At 43.0% G+C, this 23,462-nt stretch overlaps 2 protein-coding genes across 2 annotated transcripts; one reads left to right on the top strand and one right to left on the bottom strand.

The window, feature by feature from the left end:
* Positions 1-3,653: 3,653 nt before the first annotated feature.
* xrcc3 (X-ray repair complementing defective repair in Chinese hamster cells 3) lies at positions 3,654-10,593 on the bottom strand. Its single transcript, XM_063222555.1, has 7 exons — positions 10,276-10,593; positions 9,896-10,033; positions 9,579-9,791; positions 8,840-8,994; positions 7,229-7,441; positions 5,930-5,976; positions 3,654-4,744 (listed from the first exon to the last, which is right to left on the bottom strand). Exons 1-7 carry the CDS (start codon positions 10,328-10,330, stop codon positions 4,405-4,407), a joined length of 1,161 nt encoding a protein of 386 aa, XP_063078625.1. The 5' UTR covers positions 10,331-10,593; the 3' UTR covers positions 3,654-4,404.
* A 112-nt stretch (positions 10,594-10,705) lies between these two features.
* On the top strand, positions 10,706-22,053 carry LOC134468662 (uncharacterized). Its single transcript, XM_063222556.1, has 14 exons — positions 10,706-10,786; positions 10,906-11,227; positions 13,306-13,449; positions 14,747-14,861; positions 15,283-15,347; positions 15,963-16,048; positions 16,149-16,220; positions 16,368-16,391; positions 19,577-19,705; positions 20,125-20,209; positions 20,297-20,385; positions 20,752-20,919; positions 21,611-21,706; positions 21,808-22,053. Exons 2-14 carry the CDS (start codon positions 10,942-10,944, stop codon positions 21,922-21,924), a joined length of 1,476 nt encoding a protein of 491 aa, XP_063078626.1. The 5' UTR covers positions 10,706-10,786; positions 10,906-10,941; the 3' UTR covers positions 21,925-22,053.
* The last annotated feature ends 1,409 nt before the right edge of the window (positions 22,054-23,462 follow it).

Consider the following 23,462-nt stretch of genomic DNA (forward strand, 5'->3'; position numbering starts at 1 on the left):
ACACCACACACACACACACACACACACACACACACACACACACACACACACACACACACACACACACACACACACACACACACACACACACACACACACAAGGGCACACACACACACACACACACACACACACACACACACACACACAGACGCACACGCACAGGCGCGCATGCACACGCGCATGCATGCACGCACGCACACACACACAGACACAGAGACACACACAAACAGGCGTGCACACACACACACCCACACTGCAGCAGCACACATAAAGCCCCCAAGCATGTCAAAAAACAGACACCCACACGGATGCATGCACACTTCCTACTGCATCGCAGATCGCACCCAAACATAGTCTCAAACACCAGACATACTGCTCACAGACACAGTACCCAAATCCCAAAATATGCCAAACACCACACACACACTATCTCTCTCTCTCTCATTCTGCAACGGCATAGATAATGCACTCACACAAGCTACAAAAGACATGTTCAGATGTACAGTACACTCAAAACTAGAGATGCACAGGATCCAAGATCCGGTTCCGGATCCGGCAGGATAATCTGGTGCATCTCTAGCCTAGGTTTTTCAGTCAGTCTTTCACAACCCCAATTGCTGCATGGAGTGAAAGAACATTGGAAGCGGCCAGTGCAGGCAGTGTGGCAGTAAGCCAATGAGTCTAAAAAATAGTTTGAGCCAACGTAATAAAAAGGGCCCACGTGTGCGAGTAGGCTATGTGTTTCAACCCTTTCGTAGGATCCGGTATCCGGCAGGATCCTAAAAATCAGGATCCGGTGCATCTCTACTCAAAACCTCGTTCCTGGAGTGCATTTCTCTATGCTGCAGACATTGACTTTGACCAAGGTGACAATCTTGTGCAGGTCTGAGCTGGGACCAAAAAATGGCCCTGGCCCTCACACAAACACATTAAGTGCCATTAAATATTCGGGAGCATTTAACCGTGTTGCGGACCTTTATTTTCTTTTCAAAATGTCATATATGCCAGCCCTGGCCTTGTGTTTTCCTATCCTGGTGTTTACACATAGGCCTACCACCAAATCCCCATACAACATCGCACTGCATTTGTGAGAGCTCTCTCAGCAAAACCTGCAGCTGAGGCAGTCTAGTGCGCTGCATTGCTTAATTCAAATTAATACAAGAATAACAAAGAGGACAATTCTTCAATACATCTACAGCAGAGGGCAAAGTTATTCATGCACAGCAGGAGTCTGGCACAGGGCTGCTGACAGCTTTGGCTGGGCCCAGGACAAAGTCATCTGGAAGGGTCCCCCCTTAAACTAACCTCTTTGTCCTCCCCTGGCCTGGCACAGTGCAACTGTGGCATCTGGTGAACAAAAAAACAAACAAAAACAAAACAAAAAATCATGCAGGCAGTCTAACCCTGATTCACCCCTGATCTGTAGCCTGATACAGTATATCCCCTGGTCCCCCCATGTCCACCCCAGGTCTGTCGTCTATGTCCCCAGGGCTGAGATGGACCCTCCAACCCCCCTATCCATCCCCTGGCTCACCCCACACACCCGAAACGGCAACAAGGTATAATTATGTACCCGATTGGGAGTTCATCAGAACCGGGCTGCCTGCCTGGTGCTGTGGCATACACCACATACACCCCACCCTGATCAAATGTTAGACGTCGAACTTGCCAGAGCTGTCCTGTACTTTTAGCACTGATGCACTGAGTCAGCCAGATGGAAACGCCTCACAGTATGGTGTGTGTCTGTGGCAAGGACACAAGTCAAACTCACAGCGGGCCAAAATCAAAATCTGGGATGAGGTTGCAGGCCGAAATCAATATTTATTCTGCAAAAATTCTGCACTGAAAGTGTCCATAAAGTACACACGCTTCATACATAGTTATGCAAATAACACATTCCCAACATATACTGACAGTGTTTCCCATACATTGAGGAAACTATGGCACACCGACATAGTTTACATTTGGCCGCCATAGTTTCCGAAAATGTAAAAAATAATAATAATTTAAAAAAAAAAATTTTTTTTTAACGATTTCCGTCTTATGTTAAACGATTTGAAAAGCGATTTCCATCGCATTTTCCTCCTGGAGTAAATACATCCTACACCACAAGTGCTTGAAAGAGAGAGGGATCAAAAGCCTTGTCAAGTTGTTGTAGTTAACTTGGGTTTGGGAGCAATAATTTTTTAAAAAAAACTTCCGAGAAGGGACAGTTGGGATGAGTTTACTAACACTCCCCAGGCTTTGTTTTACAGTTGTAATGAGTTAGGTGACAGGCCTTCATTGACAAGGCAGATTAGACATCGGGCTGCATATAGAAATGAATGTGTAATGAATGTGAATATAGACATACATGTGTAATATGTTGTTCAGCCCTTTTAATGGGAGGAATTTTGAAAAACTGACCTTGTGACCAGCACCCCTCATGTAGAATGTGTGTGTGGAAAAGGCATAGCCTACCCTCTTAGACCCTTTTTGTTAATGCGTTAACAATTTCACAGCAATCTTAAATTCTTATCTCTGCTCCTATTTTGTTTTATTATTTTTTTCATTACATAGACCCCTGCATGTGTATTATGTAGCCTTATTTCTCAAAATATAAATGGCTGAAATGTAGGCGTAGGCCTATAGTTTCTCCATGCGCCAATGTCATACTGTACTCATTGTTTTGCCATTTTGCATTTACACTGCGTGAATAACCCCCCCCCCCCCCCCAAAAAAAAAGGCCCGTGAAAAGACCCCCCCCCCCCCCCCCCCCCCCCCCCCCCGGGACAAAAAAAAATCCCGGCTGCCCCCATAGTTTCCAAAATTTCTGTGGGAAACACTGTACTGTATATATAAGCGATCATATACAGTAATTCTATGTGCTGTCATAATAACCTGGACTCTGACACAATTCTTGTCATGCCCAAAATTTTGCCCTCAAGTCATATCTTACGTATGTGTGCCAAATGTAATACACATTTGAAAAAATTATCTCACAGACCAAATTAAATGGCTCCGTGGGCCAAATTTGGTTCCCGGGCCCGAGTTTGACATCCCTGGTCTATGTTCTGCTCTGCTGGCATCAGCTCCTGTTGGTTTCTTTCTGCGGTAGGCTACATAAAGCATGAGAGATGTCATGGACTGCGCAACACAACTCTGAATGATTCTGTAGCCTTTGGCGCCCTCTGCAGGAAAAGGAAAAAACTTGAGGAAAAGCAAGATTCAAGTCCTTTTCAGAAAGGAAATTTTGTCTTCATGAGGAAACTCAACAAGATACAGCAGTAGGTATCTAGTTACAGTCATCTGTAGTACTGTTTGATATTTAACCTATTGATGCCAGATGCTGTGTAGCACAACATTGACATAGCTGTAGACTCGTGAAATTTGAGATTTTTAAAATCACAAATGTTGGTATGTTAGAGCTGAATGAACATGCAATGCGAGGGTCTTAGCTTTTTAATAGAACTTATTTTGTGTTTTCATGCCCTTCAGATGGCTATTTAGGGCTGGCTGCCAGTACATGGCTTAGGCATTTAGTAGACGTTTGTCAGCAGGTGTTTTTAGGCACAAATGGGGTAGTAGTAGTCAAATTAGCCTGGCCAGACAGTATGGAGTTCATCATAATCTAATGGTCGTGCATACATACAGTACAGAGAGAAATGTCAACTTGACTTTGACACAACATTTTATTTAAATACATGAATGTCCCACATCAATCATAAAGTAAAACTTTCAAAACTACATCAATAAAAATAAAAGTAACTGGTCACATTTTGTTTTCTCAATCATGAAATCATAAAATGAGAGGGTGAGAGTCAGCTCCCTCCCATATCTAAAAAAGAAGCCCTTGTTTCTCTGTCAGTAAATCTCATGTGTTCAGCGTTCCCAGTCTAGATATTGTAAAGTGCAAACTCTACCATGTAAACTGTACACTCAACCATATTGTTGTCAGAAGTCTGCACCATCATCTGTCCAGGCAGATATATGATATTCTTTCTACCATTGGAAACCACAGTCGACTTGGCATCATGGCATTGTTATATGTGCAGTAAACATGGGCTCTTCCAGAGTCCACAAGCGCAAGTCTAGGACAGGAGTGTGGATAATGGAATGGAGCCCTTGTCTCAACTAGGACTCAGGTGTCATGTCTCCTGCACACTCTTCTACGGTTCCATCCTGGGTCCATATGTCCACGGGAGGTTCTGTCCTCCCCCACGAATGGAATCAGCTGTGGTGGAGGCTGTTCTCCTCTTCAGTCCACCTTCTCCTCCTCCTCCTCCCTGCTGCTCCTTCCCTCCATCCTGAGCGACCCCTGAAGTCTCCTATCCAGACCCCCCCCCACGACGGACCCGACTGTGATGGAGGTTTTCCTCCTTTTCACTCCTGCTCCTGCTCTCCATCCTGGGGGGATCCCCCCTTCAAGTTCTCAACCCAGACCCCTTCCTGCTCTCCTCCCCTGACGGGCCCGGCTGTGGTGGCGGCGGCTCTCCTCTTCGCTCCTGCTCCCTCTCATCTCTCTCCTGCTCCTGCTCCTCCTGCGCTCCGTCCTGGGCGATGCCCCTGACGCCCTCCACCCAGACGCCGCAGAGGCAGCCGGCGCGGGGCAGGTGTGGGGCGAACACCACCTCCAGGCGCCGGGGGACGCAGCTCTGCTCTCCCGACGCCACCGAGCCCGGCAGGCGCCGCAGCATCAGCCGCACCATCACCTGATTGGCCCACGCCAGGCCCAGCGCAGGGAGGACCCGGCTGTCCACCAGCCTGCGGCGTTCAAAATGACATCACAGCAAAGACGTTAGTAATAGTAATTAGTAGTTAGTGATAATAACCCTGACTAGGGATGCAAATTATCGATTAATTCATTAATCATTAGTTGATAGCCTTATCGATCGACTTACGATTAATTGATTAGCGGCGTTTTCCCCCCAAAATATCAATGTTTCTCGAAAAAAAACCTACTAAATCTAAAAATTTTAATTCAAAATTGAGGTAAAATAACACATTTAAATTAATTCTATTTCAATTCTTTAATCCAAAGGTGATTTAAATATTCCCACTATTCACACCCCTCTTCACACACATTCTTCACATGCCAATTTCACCTGGGTCTCAGTTGAATTGTCGATTAATTGCGATTAATGTTCTTTAATCGATTAATGCATTGATCGATTAAAGCCGATTAATTGTTTGCATCCCTAACCCTGACCCTAACCCAGCAGCCTAGCGCGGGACACACCTGGCTGTTCTCCAAAGTGACAAGTGTGTCTGTGTGTGTGTGTGTGTGTGTATGAGTGTGTGTGTGTAAATTATATTCACACGATACACATCTACAATGGCAGACACCTTAGGCCGGCTGCACACTGGCTCCGACAGCACTGCGGCGCACTTTTGGTTCCGACAGAAGTCGGACCTCCAAACCCAATTTCACCCGAACATTGCATTGATAGTCAACGGGCGGCGCTGACAAAATAGAACTTGTCTCTAATTGCTATCCGACATCGGCGAATGTCCGCGGACATCGGCGCCAGTGTGCGTGGTTCTATTGAAAACAATGGAATCGAATTTTCCCTGAGCAGTGCTCAGCACTTTGTCGGAGCCGGTGTGCGGAAGCCCTTAGTGCATTTCAAATCATCTAGTTTTCTTGCCGGAGTTAACTTCCGTCCACTTCACAACAGGAAGTTTTCAAGTTTTTTTTAAAAAAAGTTTTTGTCCTTCTTCTTATTGCAAGCCTCAAAGGATGTTACTGTTAACATGATATGAAGAGAAACATGTTAAACATGTACATACTAACACTCAAGGGCAAAATGCTACCAATACACACAAAAGAAATAAAAATAAAAATTGGAGAAGCTCCAAAAATAGGTTCCATTTGCCTTCCTTACTTTTTGATTTGGCAGACTTTTGCTCAAAATATCAATTCTGTACAAAGAATAAGTTTTTACTCACCCAAAATTACACCTCCCGGGATTTGGACCATCTATTACATCTGTGACCTATGAATAGGTGAAGACATGTTTCAACTCACTTTTAAGTATACAGACCATCTGAGTGAGCATTCTGTAGACAATGAAGCTTCCTGTGTTCACTTAATATCAAGCAGTAGGCCCATTACCATTAATAGAAGTACAGACATGAAAAAGTGAAAAATTGTTTCTCTTATGTGCCAATATCTGTGCCAATAATAGAAGGAACACGTGGCAGGACTTGTAATACTTTCTCAATCCAGTTTGTTCGCTCTTGGACAGGAGGATCTAAATTGAAATGCAGCCCAAGTGACAGCCCAACTTGTCACAGCACACAAGTGAAAACTGCACACAACAAAATTGTATTTATGCCTCACCCGTGCAAGGGGGCAGCCCCCAATGGCGCCCCAAGGGAGCAGTGCGGCGGGACAGTACCATGCTCAGGGTACCTCAGCCATGGAGGAGGATGGGGGAGACCAACGGTTAATTACTCCCCCCAGGAACCTGGCGAGTTGGGAGTCGAAGTTTGACGCCCTAACCGCTTACTCATGATGACTGCTTGGTGGGTGTGGCTATCCCTTACCTGGTTGATGCAAAGTACAGGTGCTTGGTGGGTGTGGCTATAGTATATCTTACCTGGTTGATGCAGAGTACAGGTGCTTGGTGGGTGTGGCTATAGTATATCTTACCTGGCTGATGCAGAGTACAGGTGCTTGGTGGGCGTGGCTATAGTATCCCTTACCTGGTTGATGCAGAGTACAGGTGCTTAGTGGGCGTGGCTATAGTATATCTTACCTGGTTGATGCAGAGCACAGGTGCTTGGTGGGCGTGGCTATAGTATATCTTACCTGGTTGATGCAGAGTACATGTGCTTGGTGGGTGTGGCTATAGTATATCTTACCTGGTTGATGCAGAGCACAGGTGCTTGGTGGGCGTGGCTATAGTATATCTTACCTGGTTGATGCAGAGTACAGGTGCTTGGTGGGCGTGGCTATCCCTTACCTGGTTGATGCAGAGTACACGTGCTTGGTGGGCGTGGCTATCCCTTACCTGGTTGATGCAGAGTACAGGTGCTTGGCTATCCTTTACCTGGTTACCAGGTGCTTTGTGGGTGTGGCTATAGTATCCCTTACCTGGTTGATGCAGAGTACAGGTGCTTGGTGGGCGTGGCTATCCCTTACCTGGTTGATGCAGAGCACAGGTGCTTGGTGGGCGTGGCTATCCCTTACCTGGTTGATGCAGAGCACAGGTGCTTGGTGGGTGTGGCTATAGTATCCCTTACCTGGTTGATGCAGAGCACAGGTGCTTGGTGGGCGTGGCTGAGGCGGTGCAGGGTGCTGGAGAAGGCGAGCAGGTGGCGCGTCCTCTCTATCGTCTCGTCCGCCTGGAACTCGTTCCGGAACAGTCCGGCCACGGAGTCGACCACCACCAGGCGCACCAGGCCCCTGGACAGCAGTACCGGCACTCTCTGGTTGATGCACGTCTGTAGCGCACTCTGTTTGGGTTTCCAAAAAGGGTAGAGGACAAAGTTGTACGAAGTAGAAGGAGCCCCCGAAAAATTAAAGTAACAAAAACTGGAATTTTCTTCAGATTTCTACTTTCTTCATTGTTCACCTTCTCCTGCCTCACACCTGCACCTGCATTACTGAAGGCCTGTGCACAAGGACTTTTTTTTTTTAACTTAGAAGTAGAAATACTCTTACAGTCAGATGTAATTACCACACTAGTAGTGTGATATAATATTACAGGGCTCTTCAAACCATGTAATATCATGCTACTAGTGTTGTTATAACATCTGTAAGAGTAGCTCTTTCACTTCTACTTTACATAACTCTGGTAGAGGATGCCATTTCAGCTGTTCATTTTCAAAATCAATCAAATCAAATCACTCAAAAAATGTATTTCTATAGCACAATATCATAACTACACAGTTGACACGATTTACAGTAGGCAGGTCTCTAGGCTAGGGTGCATCAAAAGCCCCAACGTCTGAAAATCCTGCTCTGCTTTGGCAGAATTGTTCCTTTGGATTAACATAATGCCCGCGTAAAATCTTGTCAAATTTGGTTAATGTTAAAGGGTTGCACAGTATGCTTGAACATTTGAATGGCAGTGGATGGGCTATTTTAGCAAAATCCTTCAAAAGTATGTTTTCACACTATTTTGGTCAAAACTATTAAAGAGCATCATTTGAATGCTCCAGTTCCCTTTGCACTTTCCCAGATTTGAAATTCTCTGTGTCTGTTTTTAGAGCCTTCCTTTAGGAGGCCCAATTTCACTCTGTAGGCCCATTTTGCTAATCTTTTAGCCATGTTCGAACACCCATGTATCCATTATTTAGCCATTTTGGGGGGTTTTGGTGTTCTCGGGAAGTGGAAAGGCAACTGGAGCATTCTTCCAAATGGCTGTCCTTACTGTTTTTTGATCAACACAGTCTTAACATAGACTTTGCACAGATTTAGCTAAAAATGCCCATTTACTACCATTCAAAATTTCAAGCCTATTGTGCCACCCTTTAACATCAATCGAATTTCCTAGAAATTTACAAGGGAGTTATGATCGTGCAAAGGAACAATACTGCAAGAGCAGAGTGGGATATTGCAATGTTTTCATTTTTGATGGGCGTTTGATGCACCCTACTCTAGGCCTTATCTCACTCGTGATTAACTCTTTGAAAAGTACCATCACAAATATGTGATTAGAATTTTGTCAAAATTTTGAGTTCTCATTATGATGTCACAAGGACTTTGCTAGATTTCTTAACACAGACTTCTATGGGAGCTGTAGAGTGTTCGAGTAAAATTCTAGAAGAAATGGGGGAAAATCCTTACTCCTCAAAGGGTTCTTGAGGTAACCAGCCAAACTGTAAGGCACAATGCATGGAGGTCCTTACCAGGTCTGCGGTGTGCTCTATGTAGATGTTGTCACTGAAACGGATGCTGCGCACCAGAGTCTTTGGCACGTGTGGTCTCAGCAGAGACTGCTGCACGATGAGCTGACGTAGCCGCTTGATGGGAAAGGAGTCCTCTGTGCAAATGAATACAGCTCCTAGAAACACACACACACGCACGCGCACACACACACGCGCACACACACACACACACACACACACACACACACACACACACACACACACACACACACACACACACGCATACACAAACACACACACACGCATACACAAACACACACACACACACACACGCAGGTAAGCAGATAGCCAAAGGTGGTATAGACACCACACAGTTTCTGCAGACAACCGGATGCACATCCTCCACAGTATCAAGATTACAGTTTTTACTACAATATTACAGCTGTGAATGCAGTGTTTTGGACACACAAACAATGCAAAGTAAAAAAACTATGCAGTTTTTTTCCACACAAGGGATATATACAGTTTGTGTAGATGTTGTGTAATTTTTTTCTATAAAAGTGTATCTGTTCTCTTAATTTCTATGCTCGTAAACATTTAGCTTATCTATTTTGGGACACCAGATGGAAAATAGGCATTGTGCTATCTGACATTCTCATGTATGTATGTGTCCTGAAAAAATAAAAGTAAAGTAAGTAGCCTAAGGTTGTGTTTCAAAGTTATACAGGTTTCACTGTCGTATCTTATTGAACTCGCACACCTGAGCCAAGTCCTCCATGCTCGGCTGGATACTGGACAGAGAGACAGAGCTGAAGTCCAAACTGGGTCTTCCCAGAACCACTCTCTCCAGCCAACTCCGTTATGCCGCAGAGGGGGAGACCTCCGCGCAACAAATCATCCAGGACTGGGCAGCCTAAAGAGAGGCTACGCAATGGCTCCAACGAAGGACACTCTCCACGCAACAACTGTAGGGCTGAGACAACAAGACATGACAATAAGACAAGACAGCGATAGTCATGTTTACATTTCCGTGACGTTAGAGGAAAAGAAGGAAGAAAATAGCCAAGCATCGTGTACCTGAGACAGGAGGCTGCTTACAGCAAGACTGAGCGACAGCAACATGCAAGTGGTGTACATCAGTCTTTGACAGCTGCGTCAGTCTTTGTAGATCAGGACCAGAAAGACTCAGTATTTCTTTAACCGATTTCAAATTTGCTGAAAGAAACACAATAGCTTTAATCAACAAATAAACCAAACCGTCAACAACACAATCGATGTTAGGTTACTTACACTACGCACTACATAGCCTATAATGACAAAATAGCAAAACGCTCATTCAATAGACGTATCGATCTTTTGGTTGCTGGCTGACCATATAGCAATGTTTTTAATTATGCGATGAACACATCTGTTGCTACTTTGTTTGAGCCAACTTAGCAAGTTAGCCAAAGAGTCACCTCTCTTCACAGCTGTTACAATGCGTGGATTTATGTCAAGCTGGTCCCAGTTCATATTTCAACGCAATCGGCAGTTCATAATAATGCAGACTAATGAGGATATTAGCCTAAATTAAAATCATGACAGCCAGAGAAACATAAACATGTTTTATTTTCCCGGTGAAGTGACGTTTCTTCTTCTTTGATGATACAGATGTTGCAGACTGCTGCCACCTTCTGGTTGGGAAACAACCAGGCGTGTCAATAGCATTACCGGATTATCACAGCAGAGAGTAAAGAAGTGAAGAAAGAACTAAAATTCTTTTGCAATGGCAGTACTTCGAGTTCACACATAGAACGTAGAATAACTATTATTACCGTATGTACTTATGAGCTCACAGAACGATGACTGTGACGTCACATAGGGTGTATAAACCACTCCTTTGATTCTATTCATTCACTTTCAAGCCTGCTCGAGAAAGGCTGAGAAAGAAGGCTATAATGTGTTCATCCCATTCCAACTAGAAAAAAGGTGAAATCATACAATTTTCAAATTTCTCTTCCAACCCATTTTTTATGATCTTTTATTATCATTATTTTAAAAAAATATATTTATTCTTTGATTTATTTATTTATTCTTATATGTTAAAGGCCTATCCATAACTTCACTTGTTGTAGGGACTGTCCATGCCAAGAAATATGCCACGCAGAACTTCTGCCAGAAGGAGGCCTGTGCAGGATACTGCTAGCAGGCATCGTGATGACCATGATGATGACATCAACCTTGCTCCCATGCAGCAAGCTGGAGAGACAGGCCGGGGGAATGGGGAAGTGCACAGGCCCACTACAGCTGTGAGCAGTGAGCAGAAAAAATGCCATTCACCCTTGAGCGAGACTACAGCCCAACACTTGCCTTATCTCAAGCCTCCATATTCTTCCCCAGAGGAGGAGACAGAATCATCAGAGTCGTCAGGTAAGAACCTAAACAGAGCTAGACTAGTAATCTGGCATACAGGGCATTTCCCGGGTGGTGGTGACCTTCCCCAGGGGCCAATATGGTTGTTTGTTTGTTTGCTTTTTCTTAGGGACTACTGACCCACAGTTTAGACTAGGGGGCAGCACATTTGCAGAGGTGTCAAAAGTAAAAGTAAAAGTACTTTTGTGGTGTAATTACAACACTAGCACATGGCATTACATAGCTGTTACACCATTTACTCCATTGTACCTAATGAGATAGATAGACTGTGTTGTTACTGAAAAACACTGAAAACCAAACAACAAGGACCCACCACAAACTTGATCCAACCAAGGCAGAGTTAGCTGATCATAAGAGAAGTGCACGGGTCTGCTGGTTACTCAAATAAGTTAATGTGTTGGAAGTAAACCGTTTCTTTTTTTACTTTTACTTTTGACACCTCTCTGCACATTTGTTCATCTTCATTTAAGATAGTGGATTGAGTCAAGCTTTTCGGCACCACTCAGACCTGCACCTTAAAGGGACACTGTGTGAGATTTTTAGTTGTTTGCCCATTCACTAATGTTACCTTTTTCATGAATACTTACCACCAGCATCAAATTCTAAGTGTTCATTATGACTGGAAAAATTGCACTTTTCATACATGAAAAGGGGGATCTTCTCCATGGTCCGCCATTTTGAATTTCCAAAAATAGCCACTTTTAGCTGCAAAAATGACTGTACTTGGACCATACTAGAAAATATTTGTATATTTCTCAGTAAACTTTCATGTAAAGATCAAATTTGGCAACAGGCAGCCCAATTTCAATAAGCAGCATAGTTGCAGTACCTTTTTTGACCATTTCCTACACAGTGTCCCTTTAATAAATAACAATCGGGGCTGAACTGGTAAATTGGGCATTTGCCTGCTAACAATCCTCAGGGCGGAGGATTTTTCTTCCCCCAGCTCACAATTCAGAGCGGGATGTCCATTGGTCCATCTTCAATATAGAAAGACAGGGGGCTGACTGCCCATGGCTGCATTCCAATAGGCGACCTTGCGTCCTCCACTTGTGCTTGTGGCCTCGCCCCGCCTCCTGGCCCCTCCTTCGTGGAGAAACAGGATACTCCCAGCTTGTCAGCCTAGCCACAACAACTTTTGGGAGACTGTTTTTCATTCACCATCCCAATTGCAAATGAGAAAATGACTTTACAATTGAGCTTTTGCGAGATATTGAAATATATTGCTGTTGTCAGTGATGTCATCATGACGTATCACTTCTTGGTATGAGGCCACAAGCACAAGTGGGGGCGCAAGGTCACATATTGGAACGCACTCAACGTCTGAGCTAATCAGGATACTACAAAACCAGTGTGTGAGGGGTCGGACTATAAATGTTGTTTATACATAAACATGGTTCGGGAGGAAGCCCGCGAGTGATTGACAGCTGTCATTACTTGCTCCCGCCTTCGCAGATATTTAAACCCCTCCTTTCCTTTCACCTGTGATGCGCGAAGGCCTTCCGGATTGTCCCACCACCTCCCCCTACTCCTCCTATTCACTAGAGTACCCAGCTACTGTACATTCCCCTGCACATGGGGGTGGAAGCGGATCTCATCCCGCATGATCTTCGCTTTAGCGTCCCAGGACCTAGGCCAGCCAGCATGCCACTCACGCACATTGTACACCAAAGCACTCAAGGGTGAACTAGTGAAGTAAAACACGTCAAGCTCGTTGTTAGGTGTTTTGCCCAGTGCGTTTAGTCGTATTCATCAAGTTTTCCCGTTTTTGCTCTGTGCACAAGGACTTTATTGTACTTTAACCCATTTTGACCTAGGCCCTTTTTGGGAAAAGGTGCCCTCTCCCTACTAAAGCCTAAATATCTCAGCCTCCGAAGCACATAAAAACATGAAATCAGTTGCATTTAAAAGCTAGAATCTTCATTTGGCACTAGAATGTGTTCATTCAGCTCTGATATACCCACATTTTTAATAAAGCAGCTCAAATCTCAAGAACCTGAATGCAGCGTACAGTATATGTCGCTCCAGGACACAATGGGTTAATAATAATGTGTTATGTTGTTTTCTCCCCACAGCTTTGGCTCCATCTGGTGGACACATGTGTTACATGCATCGGCTGCAGCCTTTCTCCCTCCCCTTCTCCTTCACCTCAGACTCCAGCAGCTCCAGCCGCAGCTCCTCTGGTCGAAGCTCCTGCGGCAGCCCCACTCAAAGATTCTGTCAGTCAAGATCTCGACGTGTAGCCAGTCCACCATTAGCTAAATATGGGCATATTTTATCACGCCTTGCATCAATTTTTTCTTCTTTATTTTTGTGCACAGACGCGTTTCGGCGTGTGCCTTCTTCAGTGTGCACACTGAGGAAGGCACACGCCGAAACGCGTCTGTGCACAAAAATAAAGAAGAAAAAATTGATGCAAGGTGCGCCCCCCTTTTCTTTGATTCTAAGTATTTTTTTGGGACAGCAGCCTTAAAAGTTATCAAGAAACCTGAGTGAAGCCTGCTACCTACTTGATTTAGATATCTTATCACATCCATGCAAAGTCCAACTTAGTAGTGAAGTTGCTGATTGCCAGACTGACTCTTGTTTTAGGCCAGCACGTGTTCATGTACACAGTACACAAAACCTGGTTTACAACCAGGCATGTGAATTCTGGGAGACTGGGACAATTACTGTAAACAGAGACAGAACTGTAGCTAGAAGGCAGCATAAATGTACAATTAAGACACTGACATGCTTTTGGGGAGGCTGACATTCTTTAAATTGGATTGGGGTCATAGCAGTATTCAATGAATGTACAGTATGGGTTACCAATTAAGTCAGGGGTGTCAAACTCAATTTCAAAGTGGGCCAAAATCAAAATCTGGGATGAAGTCGCGGGCCGAATTCAATATAAAAAATACACTGAAATTGTGTATACAGTAGGCAAATAACACGTTCTCATCATGTAGACTCATACTATTGTACTTCTATGTGCTAGTATTGTATGTGCTTTCACTACCAACTCATAATTCCTGTGGTGCACAAAATTTAGCCTTCAAGTCATATTTTCTATGTATTAATGGTGTATGTGGGTCAGCTGTAATACACATTTGAAATGATCTTGCGGGCCAAATAAAATGCCTCCGCGGGCCAAATTTGGCCCCCGGGCCTGAGTTTGACATCCCTGAATTAAGTCTTCTGACTAATAATATTAGTTGGGCCAAAAGCATGTAAGTGCATAACACAATTGTAGATTACCACTATGTCCACAAGCAAACGCGTTTCGGCTATCAAGCCTTCATCAGTGCGTGGACGTGGAGGCTTGATAACCGAAATGCGTTTGCTTGTGGACATGGTGGTCATCTATAAATAAATAATGAGACTTAGTTTGTGAGTGTGGATTTTTCTTCTTTCAGTTGATATCGCACACCCAAAGACGTTCATTTTTTTCAAGAAGTTGAGCGCGTCCTCTGACAAAACTTGATAACACAACTGTAAGTGTTTCACCTAATATCCTGCTGCCTCCATTGTTAGTGTATTGGTTGGAGTTTGTTTTCTGGAGCGCCACTGGGCGGGCTGCTGACTTTGGAAGATACCTGTACTCTCTGCGACCAGAACACCTTCCTCTGGATAAGATTTTGATGAGGGGGTGAGTCATACATCATGCATTTATGTATAGACCTTTATATAGTGTTTTGATTGAGTGTGTATGGATGACACGTAATATGAAGGTTTACACAAATCGTCATGAGCACTCAGATAAATACATAACTTCCGTCATTTCATGGCTACAGATTTTGCAATGTCTTGCTTTACAATGTAAAAATCAGCGCTTTACAGTGACACCACCATCTCTTCACATGGTGGTTAATAATGTAGCCTACTGTTTCTTATTAGTTACAATACGTATCATGTAACATATCATGCATTTTATTACATTATGTCAATGACATACATGCTCATTGCTCACAGCTCCTTTGTTATTTGTGTATTAGGCTACCTAACCATTCACAATTATCAATGCACACAAGACCATGAGTAACTGAATGACGTTTTTTTTTGGTGCAAAGGGAATATGAGCATCTGAGAAGAAAGGCCTTACCAGTAGCTGGTCTAATGTTTTTGACATTACTAGGTAAGACACATTCAGTAATGCTTAACTTGACGCCGGGCCGGCGTCATATGTGTGACATAACGGTGTCATAACATTGTCATAATGCAGTCATGCATTTTGTCAATGTCATAAACATTGTATGACTTTGTCTTCAAGTGAAATTCGGTTCTGACAAAGACAGGCCTAACAATTAGAGATGCACAGGATCCAAGATCCGGTTCCGGATCCGGCAGGGTTTTTCACAGGATCCGGATCCGGCAGGATCTTAAGCAGTGGATCTGGTATCCGGCAGTTACCTCAAAATCAGGATCTGGTGCATCTCTAGCCTAGGTTTTTCAGTCAGTCTTTCACAACCCCAATTGCTGCATGGAGTGAAAGAACTTTGGAAGCGGCCAGTGCAGGCAGTATGGCAGTAAGCCAATGAGTCTAAAAAATAGTTTAGTCAACTTTTCAGGGTCATAAAACGTTTATAACATTGCCAATATGTTTATGACTCGTTCATGACACTATTATGACACTGTTATGTCATACGTATGACACCACACATTCTAATAAAACAGGAACAAGGTTTGTCTATTGCTGTTATGCAACGATTTCTTTGACCATAACACATGTGTGTGTCTGATTTCAATTTAGTCTGCTGTCTTTGGGTCCCAAGCGGCTCCCATCAGCCCCCGTCAGAGGCAGTAGACAGCGGTACCAGCGGCGCAAGCCTACCGAAGGTGGATACTTATAGCCAGAAAGGATTCACAGTATTCACTGTTTTTGGGATAACATGCATGATTACAATTCTCTCTCTCCCTCTCTTTTTTTGACAAATAGATCCAAGAACAACTGATGGAAATCCTGAAACAACTTGCGGACAAAGAGGCCGGTTGGAGTGGAAATTTGCAGGTAAGGATAAGAAACACGGCAAGTGTTGGGGACGAGAGTAAGAGAGAGCGAGCGAGAGCGAGCAAGCGAGCAGCTGAAAGACAAGAGGAGATGAGACTGCGTGTCAAATCTACCTGGACTAATATTATATTATTCTTTCTGTTTTAGAATGAGGAAACGGAAACATCAGGGGTATGTCTTCTTTGAGATCCAAACAGTTTTTTACTTTATTGAAAAACAATGTTTGTGATAAGTGTCAGATAAATGTTAATTCTAAAAGCAGAGCACACCTCAGCTGCCCACATTCAAGACACATCAGGACACACGAAATTGTATCATGCGAAAGAGTGATTTAAGAGAAAGATCCCCATTCATGTAGTTTTGGCGTGTACCCACACTTTTATTCTATAGCAGGACTGCAGTTTTTGACCAGTCTTCTTCAGATTCTTCGGTAGAGAATCTGAAGAAGAAAATGGTCAAAACTTAATCCGGCCATGCAATTCACCTTTGGCTAAGGCCCGCCCTAATGTGCTTTTTGACCAATCACAGCGCAGCAAAAGGACGACCTCGGACAAACCTCGGACAGTTTTGACAGCGCTCCATTGAACTCAATGCTGAAATCGCATGTTTTCAAGTAGTTAGCGAGATACGGTCGTATTTATTATTAAAATATGATTGGAAATTGTGCCTGGGGTATTTGTGACAAAGGTGCAAGTCTCCCCGCGATATAACAGGTGGTAATCGCTTTCCTCTTTACCTAAAACCGGACTAATAAGCAGCTGGATAATCTGCCTTGAAGGGTCTCGGCAGCCTCACACTCGACTAGAAAGCACACGGATCAAAAACTTTGTGTGCTCCGATCATGCCACTATCTCATTCGTGCCACTTTTCAGTAAGGTTGTAAGCAAACCACGAACCTGTTTCAGAGTAGGATTTTGGATTTATGACCTAATTAATGAAGAAACACCGCTAGCAAAGTTAACTATCGGTCACGGCAGGAGTGTTTTGACTAGCAGCTGATGGCCGTGATTTTGTTAAGTTACTGAAGATATAAACCAAACGTTAATGTTACACAATGCTGTGGTAGCTTTGAAGATGAACAGCCATCACGTTGTGTGATTTCGTTTTCTTCTAGCAAGTTTGAGTCAGGGCTCAAAAGATATGCGAGCTCAGCTTACCATGGTGCTGGTTACAATGCCTATCGATAGAAGAGCCCATAACAGCTGTGATGCATTGGATGACCGTTCAGAAAATAAATAGGCTACTTATATTCACAATACTATGAATGCGTTTTTTATTTATTAGGAGTGAATAACTGCTGCGATTTGCAGTCACTGCTTAAATCACGTTGACATCTCAGCATTGAAGAGGGCGGGGCTTAGCCAAAGGCGAATTGAAAAAAAAAAAGGAGAGTGCAGTTTGCAGACTCCTCGAGTAGCATCCAACTGCAGTTTGCAGAAGTGGGCAGGTCTGGATTTCTGAGTACCCGCGCCTCCCATTTTGGATCTCGCCCCTCCTATTTTTCCTATTATAGTAGTCTGTACAGTCCCACACCATCCCGACGTCACCCTATTTGAGAATTTGCGCCAAATGTCTTCTCCGGCGAATGCATAGTCTAGGCCTACACTATTCTATTATAGGCCTATGCACACAGCTTGTATCGTGTCTCGTCGTTTGGAGTGCTAAATAAATGTATTTACTAAACACTGGACATAGAATCATTCATCAATCATAATAGGATATTCGATGGCGGTAGGCCCAAGTGTAGCACACCAGCATACATTGATGACTCTAACTGCTTTGGACAATAATAATGCCTATGTAGGCTAATTGCGGTGTGAAGTGGTTTGTATTATGTCTCGTCGTTGGTTAAGTAAATATATTTACTAAACACTGGACATAGAATCATTCGTCAATCATAATAGCGCACCATATTTGAGAAATGGACCCAAATTATCTGGCGAATGCAGTAGGCTTATTCTATGCACAGTTTGTTATCGTGTCTCGTCGTTTGAAGTGTTAAGTAAATATTTAGACCTACTAAACACTGGACATAGAATCATCCATCAATAGCGAATGCGTTACCCTGTATTTCTAGGGAGATTGTATCGTGTCTCGTCGTTTGGAGTAAATATGCCTACATTTACTAAACACTGGGCATAGAATCATTCATCAATAGGCCTAATAGTGAATGCGTAGTTGGCTACACTGTATTCTATGCACACAGCTTGTATCATGTCTCGTCGTTTGGAGTGCTAATTAAATATATTTAGCCTACTAAATATATAATTTTCATTTTCCACGTTCCAATTGCATGAGTGTTTATTTCCATTTACATAGAATAATTTGTCCTTGACCTTAGGCTACTTTCTCTTTCATAGTAAAGGAGAAGATTGAAACGGTCTCTGCAACTGCTTTAGGTTCCATTGATTTAATGATAATGTTAAGCGCTGTTAGGCGGTTAAAAACAAAAGTGTTATGCCAAATGTGTCAGGGTGTGAGTTTGGAAGCGGGGCAGATACACGAAGGATAGGCCTACCAAAGGCTACTAATGGCCTGCTCAGAGTCCCCAATCCTAAAGAGATTGTGGCGACAGCATCCAGGCTTTGAGACTTTGAAGAATGTGCTCATGCTTTTCAATGATGGGTATAGGCCTATATTTAATTTCGAGCGGATCACACATGGAGTAGCCTAATTCGCCACTGCACAGGCGTTTTACTGCCTATAGTTTTCTTGTAGTAGCTTACCCATCTTTCGAATTTTAGAAACAGGCACCAAATATGTGGTCTTCAAAGATACTAAGAAGAGACACTTAATATTAATTCAAATTAGACCCATGCGTTAACAAATACTACATGTACCGTATATTAGCTAATAATAATAATAATAGCTTATATTAATTTCCCTCGGGATTAATAAATTATACTAAACAGGGTTGCGTGCTGTTCATCGCGCGGTTCACTCAAAGCTCCCCGCTCGTGTTTCCTACACTCACCAAACCATTATACATTAGTGGAGTAGAGAGAGTGGATCTACGATTTTATTTGTGAAAACTCTGTGTCTCTGCTCTGCACGGTGCAGTGACTAGAGCTATTTTTCTTCCCACGTAGAAGCTTAGCGCTGCCGCTGAATGACAAGGGGGAGGCACTCGATGTGCTCAGGGGGGAGGAGGAAGATGTGCTCAGGGGGGAGGAGGGAGATGTGATCCAGACCTGCCCCCCGCCCTGCACACTGCAGTTGAACATACTTGGACTCCTCACTCCAAACCTTCAATCAGTCTTTGTCCAGCACCTTTACTTCTTCACTTGGGTGCAAAATCTCCACCCTCAACAAAACATCACCTTTCAAGTTCAACCACATCATCTCTCCTATCTTAGTCGAAGGTGGAGCTGTCCAGATGGTTGCAGGAGTACCTTTTTGCAGGCTCCAGCTCAAGGGAGGAGGGTGTGGTTGCGTGGCCTGACCTCAGAGGGGCGCTGGAGGGCGTGGAGAAGAGGCTGGTCCAGGTGTAGTATTACAGATACCTGTAGATAAAGTATTTTATTTGTCCGGCTCAAAATTAAAATGTGTCCAGAAGTATGTGCCCTGCCCAGTGTGTTCACCGTTTTCCCACCTGATTGGGCGGTTTAAGATGACCATCTTCAGGTTTTAAAAAAAAAAAACCATTCTGCATGTCTTTGTATAGATTTATGGCCATAGAAAACAATATAATTCAGTTCGGAGGAGTTGGATTTAGTAGTGCCTCTGATTTTCGAAATATCTTGGACTGGAAATCAATTACATTTGGCAACCCTACTGCTATAAGACTAATGGCCTCCTGGGCCCAAGGTTAACCCTGTAATAGCTGCAGTTATCACTACTGAATGTGTTAACAATAAAGGTGAACTGTATATTGAATAAGTTACAATGTTTGTGTCAACACCAGAATGTTCAAAACACGTTACAAGCAGCTCTCCTTCGATACAGAAGTGATGGAACCGGCATGCATGACTACGCACTTGAGCTTTCAGGTATTTTGAGAATTTCACTGATACTTTAAAAATGTTGGACCTTTTTTTTGGAAAGCTAAAATGCATGTCTTTTTTTATTCTGTACAGGAGGAAAAGTGATTAAATCTCATTATATCAAACCATACTGTCCGAACGGTCTTGAAAATAGGGCAGAAGGACCCGAGGCCGTCATACAGGTGACTGTACAAGCCATTGACATCTCAACTTTGATAGCTGAAAAAAGTGCTCTGATATGAAAGACAACACAATAAGATAGTCAAAGTTAAATGATTCAATTTAATCTGCAACTAAAATGATCACAACACCACCCCAAACAACTAACTACATCATAACAGCATGGCATTATGGAATGTTCTCTAACAGATTTGGACGTGGCAATTACCATTTTGGTAACAGATTTGGACGTGGTAATGACCATTTTGGTAACAAGATTAGAACAGAGGCTCTGCATTCAAAGGGTTAATATGAAACAAAATGATCACAAAAACAGAAAAAGGATTCCCTTTTTTCTATCTTTTCCCCTTTCCCTTTTGCCTTCAAAGCCAGAGGTCCACCCAGGCAAGTGCTGGTCGTTCAGGGGAAGTTATGCTTCAGTGACCATTGCTCTTTCCCAATCGATCAACATCACGCATGTTTCTATCGAGCACATACCTAAAGGCCTATCCCCAACCGGCCGGATTGACAGTGCTCCACAGGACTTCGCAGTATACGTGAGTTTGTAGATTTTGCAAATTCTTTCAATACTGTCTCATATGGAGAATTATAAAAGCCATGTAATTGCAATGCATAAGAAGTTGAACATTGTAAATACATTTAGAGATGCACTGTGTAGGATAAGCTTAGATGGTGGTCAGAGTAAGTAGTGCGACTATGCTGCTGATTGATACTGTGCTGCACGGGTCCAAATTTAATCTTTTCATGAATATTTACTAAGTAATAAATAATTATTCACTAGTATGACCAACGTACAGCAAGTTTTGAAAATGAAAATGACCAGAAGATCCACCTTTTCATGTATGAAGAGCGCCATTTTCCCAGTCATAATGAATGTCATTGTGGTGGTAAATATTTGTGGACAAGGTAACATTTGTGAATGGGCAGCATGAATTCTAGAAAGAAACTGCTTGAAATATTACACAGTGCACCTTGCACGTCAACTATCGTCCTACAACCACTCCTGTAGACTGCATACTGGAGCTTGTTCACTGGCCTTGTTTATCCCCCCATCCCCTCTTTCTTACACTTGGACACTTGGATCTTGCACCGTGCTGCACCTTTCCTTTTTTGTGCAATAAACTGTATAAAGGATGATAATAACATTATAATATAGTGATTAAACAAAAAGAAAACATCTTGTGGTCTCTGTCAATAGTAGCCTACTTGTTTTTATTCCCATCTCAGGGATTGAGTCATGTTGACCAGCGCATAGATGGCGTTTCTCTTGGCAAATTCACATACAACGCAGATGGAGACCCTATTCAAACCTTTGAAGTGAAGGTGAGATATCTGGCCTATTTTCTAGAAGCACCATATAGTGATTCTCAGTGTTTCTTTACCAGACCAGTACGCTTACTCTGTTGACCTCCTTAACCCTATAGGAGCCTGGAAGGGATTTCTATCCTGCGGTGGAACTGAGGATTATGACCAACTGGGGTGATCCAATGTATACCTGCGTGTATCGATTCCGCGTACATGGTTTGCCGAGAGGTGCATAAGAGCTTCATCATTTTTCAGTAGCCTAGAAGCAGTAGGCCTACATCTAAAACAACAGCTGTATTACTTCATAGTCTAACAATGTAATAAATAATCAATAATAAAAATGGTTGAAAAAACAAGAAAAAAAAGTATTTTTCCAATTCCTGGCTTCATCCCATTAGCTATGGGGGCACATTTACAAAAAAACTAATGTGTGTGTTGCAAATAAAAAAGCACAACTACTGAAACCCACCCACCACTACCACAAAACAAAGCACTGCCTTGGGACTTCACTCTCCCTGGCCACAAACATAGAAAATGCGCGCAGAAAATTACGTCACAAATTATGTCAATAGGAAGTATAACCAGACAATAGTATCTACCAAAACGGGGGTGGACGGTTGGCAATGAAATATTATGTCTCAAAATACAAAATAGAGGAGTAAAATCGGAATATCTATAACAGCACTGTGCATTGTACCATTGTGGAGGTAGTATTATATTCCATGAAGACATTGGGGGTAAAAATACTGCACAGTTTTCCTACCCTGTATAACCCACACCCCCTACATTGTGGTACTTGATTCTGTACATATTGAATTTTTGCGTGGCCAGCGCTTTTTGTTCCAAAAAAGTGACCCTTAGAGAGTATCTGTGTCAAATTTCATGCTTTTATACCAAAGTGAACGATTATGTTACTAATCTGCTCTACTACATGGTTTGACTATGTTTTGCCCATGGTTTAATTATGGATGTAACCATGGATTAACTATAGATTTACCACCATTTAAATATGTAAAAATTGACCATGGTTTTACTATGACAACTAACCATGGTTAATAGTTATTTGTTACATTACAGTGAGCTGACGCTTTTTTATCCGAAGCGACTTACATGCTATTGGTTACAGTCCCTGGATCAATGTTAGGTGCCTTGCTCAAGGACATTTCAGCCATGGATGGAGGTCTACAGAATGGTGAGGGCAGGATTTGAACCTGCAATCTTGTGACCTAGAGTCCAACTACCTAGCCATTACACCACGGCTACTTGCATGTAGTTATTCAGGGTTTTCGTGTTTTCTTGGGTAACCAAGGAAACCATGGTTCGTGACTATGGTTTAACCATGCACCCCTTCCCCCCACCATGCTTTTTAAAAACATGGTTGGGCTTTTTGGGTGGGCGACCATGGTTCAAATAAAATGTGGTTTGGGGGGAACCATGGTTTATGGTACAGACTATACTATGGTTATACCATAAGTTAAACCATAGTCACAAACCATGATTGTCATGGTTACACTAAATACCATGGTTAACTATAATCCCTGGTAAACCTATGGTAAAACCATGATTAGTTTTCATAGTACAACCATGGTTAATCTTTGTAAGGGCTACTACTATGACAGCTACTGTACTAGAACTATGGTTGGTTGATAGTACTTGGAATCACCATGAAATGTGGTAGTAAAACCATGGTTACTGCATTACAACCATGGTCGATTTTCGTAAGGGTGAAGTAATCATGACATACCATGGTAGAGCCATGTTACTACATAAAAAT

Source organism: Engraulis encrasicolus, chromosome 18 (assembly GCF_034702125.1).
Source record: "Engraulis encrasicolus isolate BLACKSEA-1 chromosome 18, IST_EnEncr_1.0, whole genome shotgun sequence".
NCBI classification, from domain to species: Eukaryota; Metazoa; Chordata; class Actinopteri; order Clupeiformes; family Engraulidae; genus Engraulis; species Engraulis encrasicolus.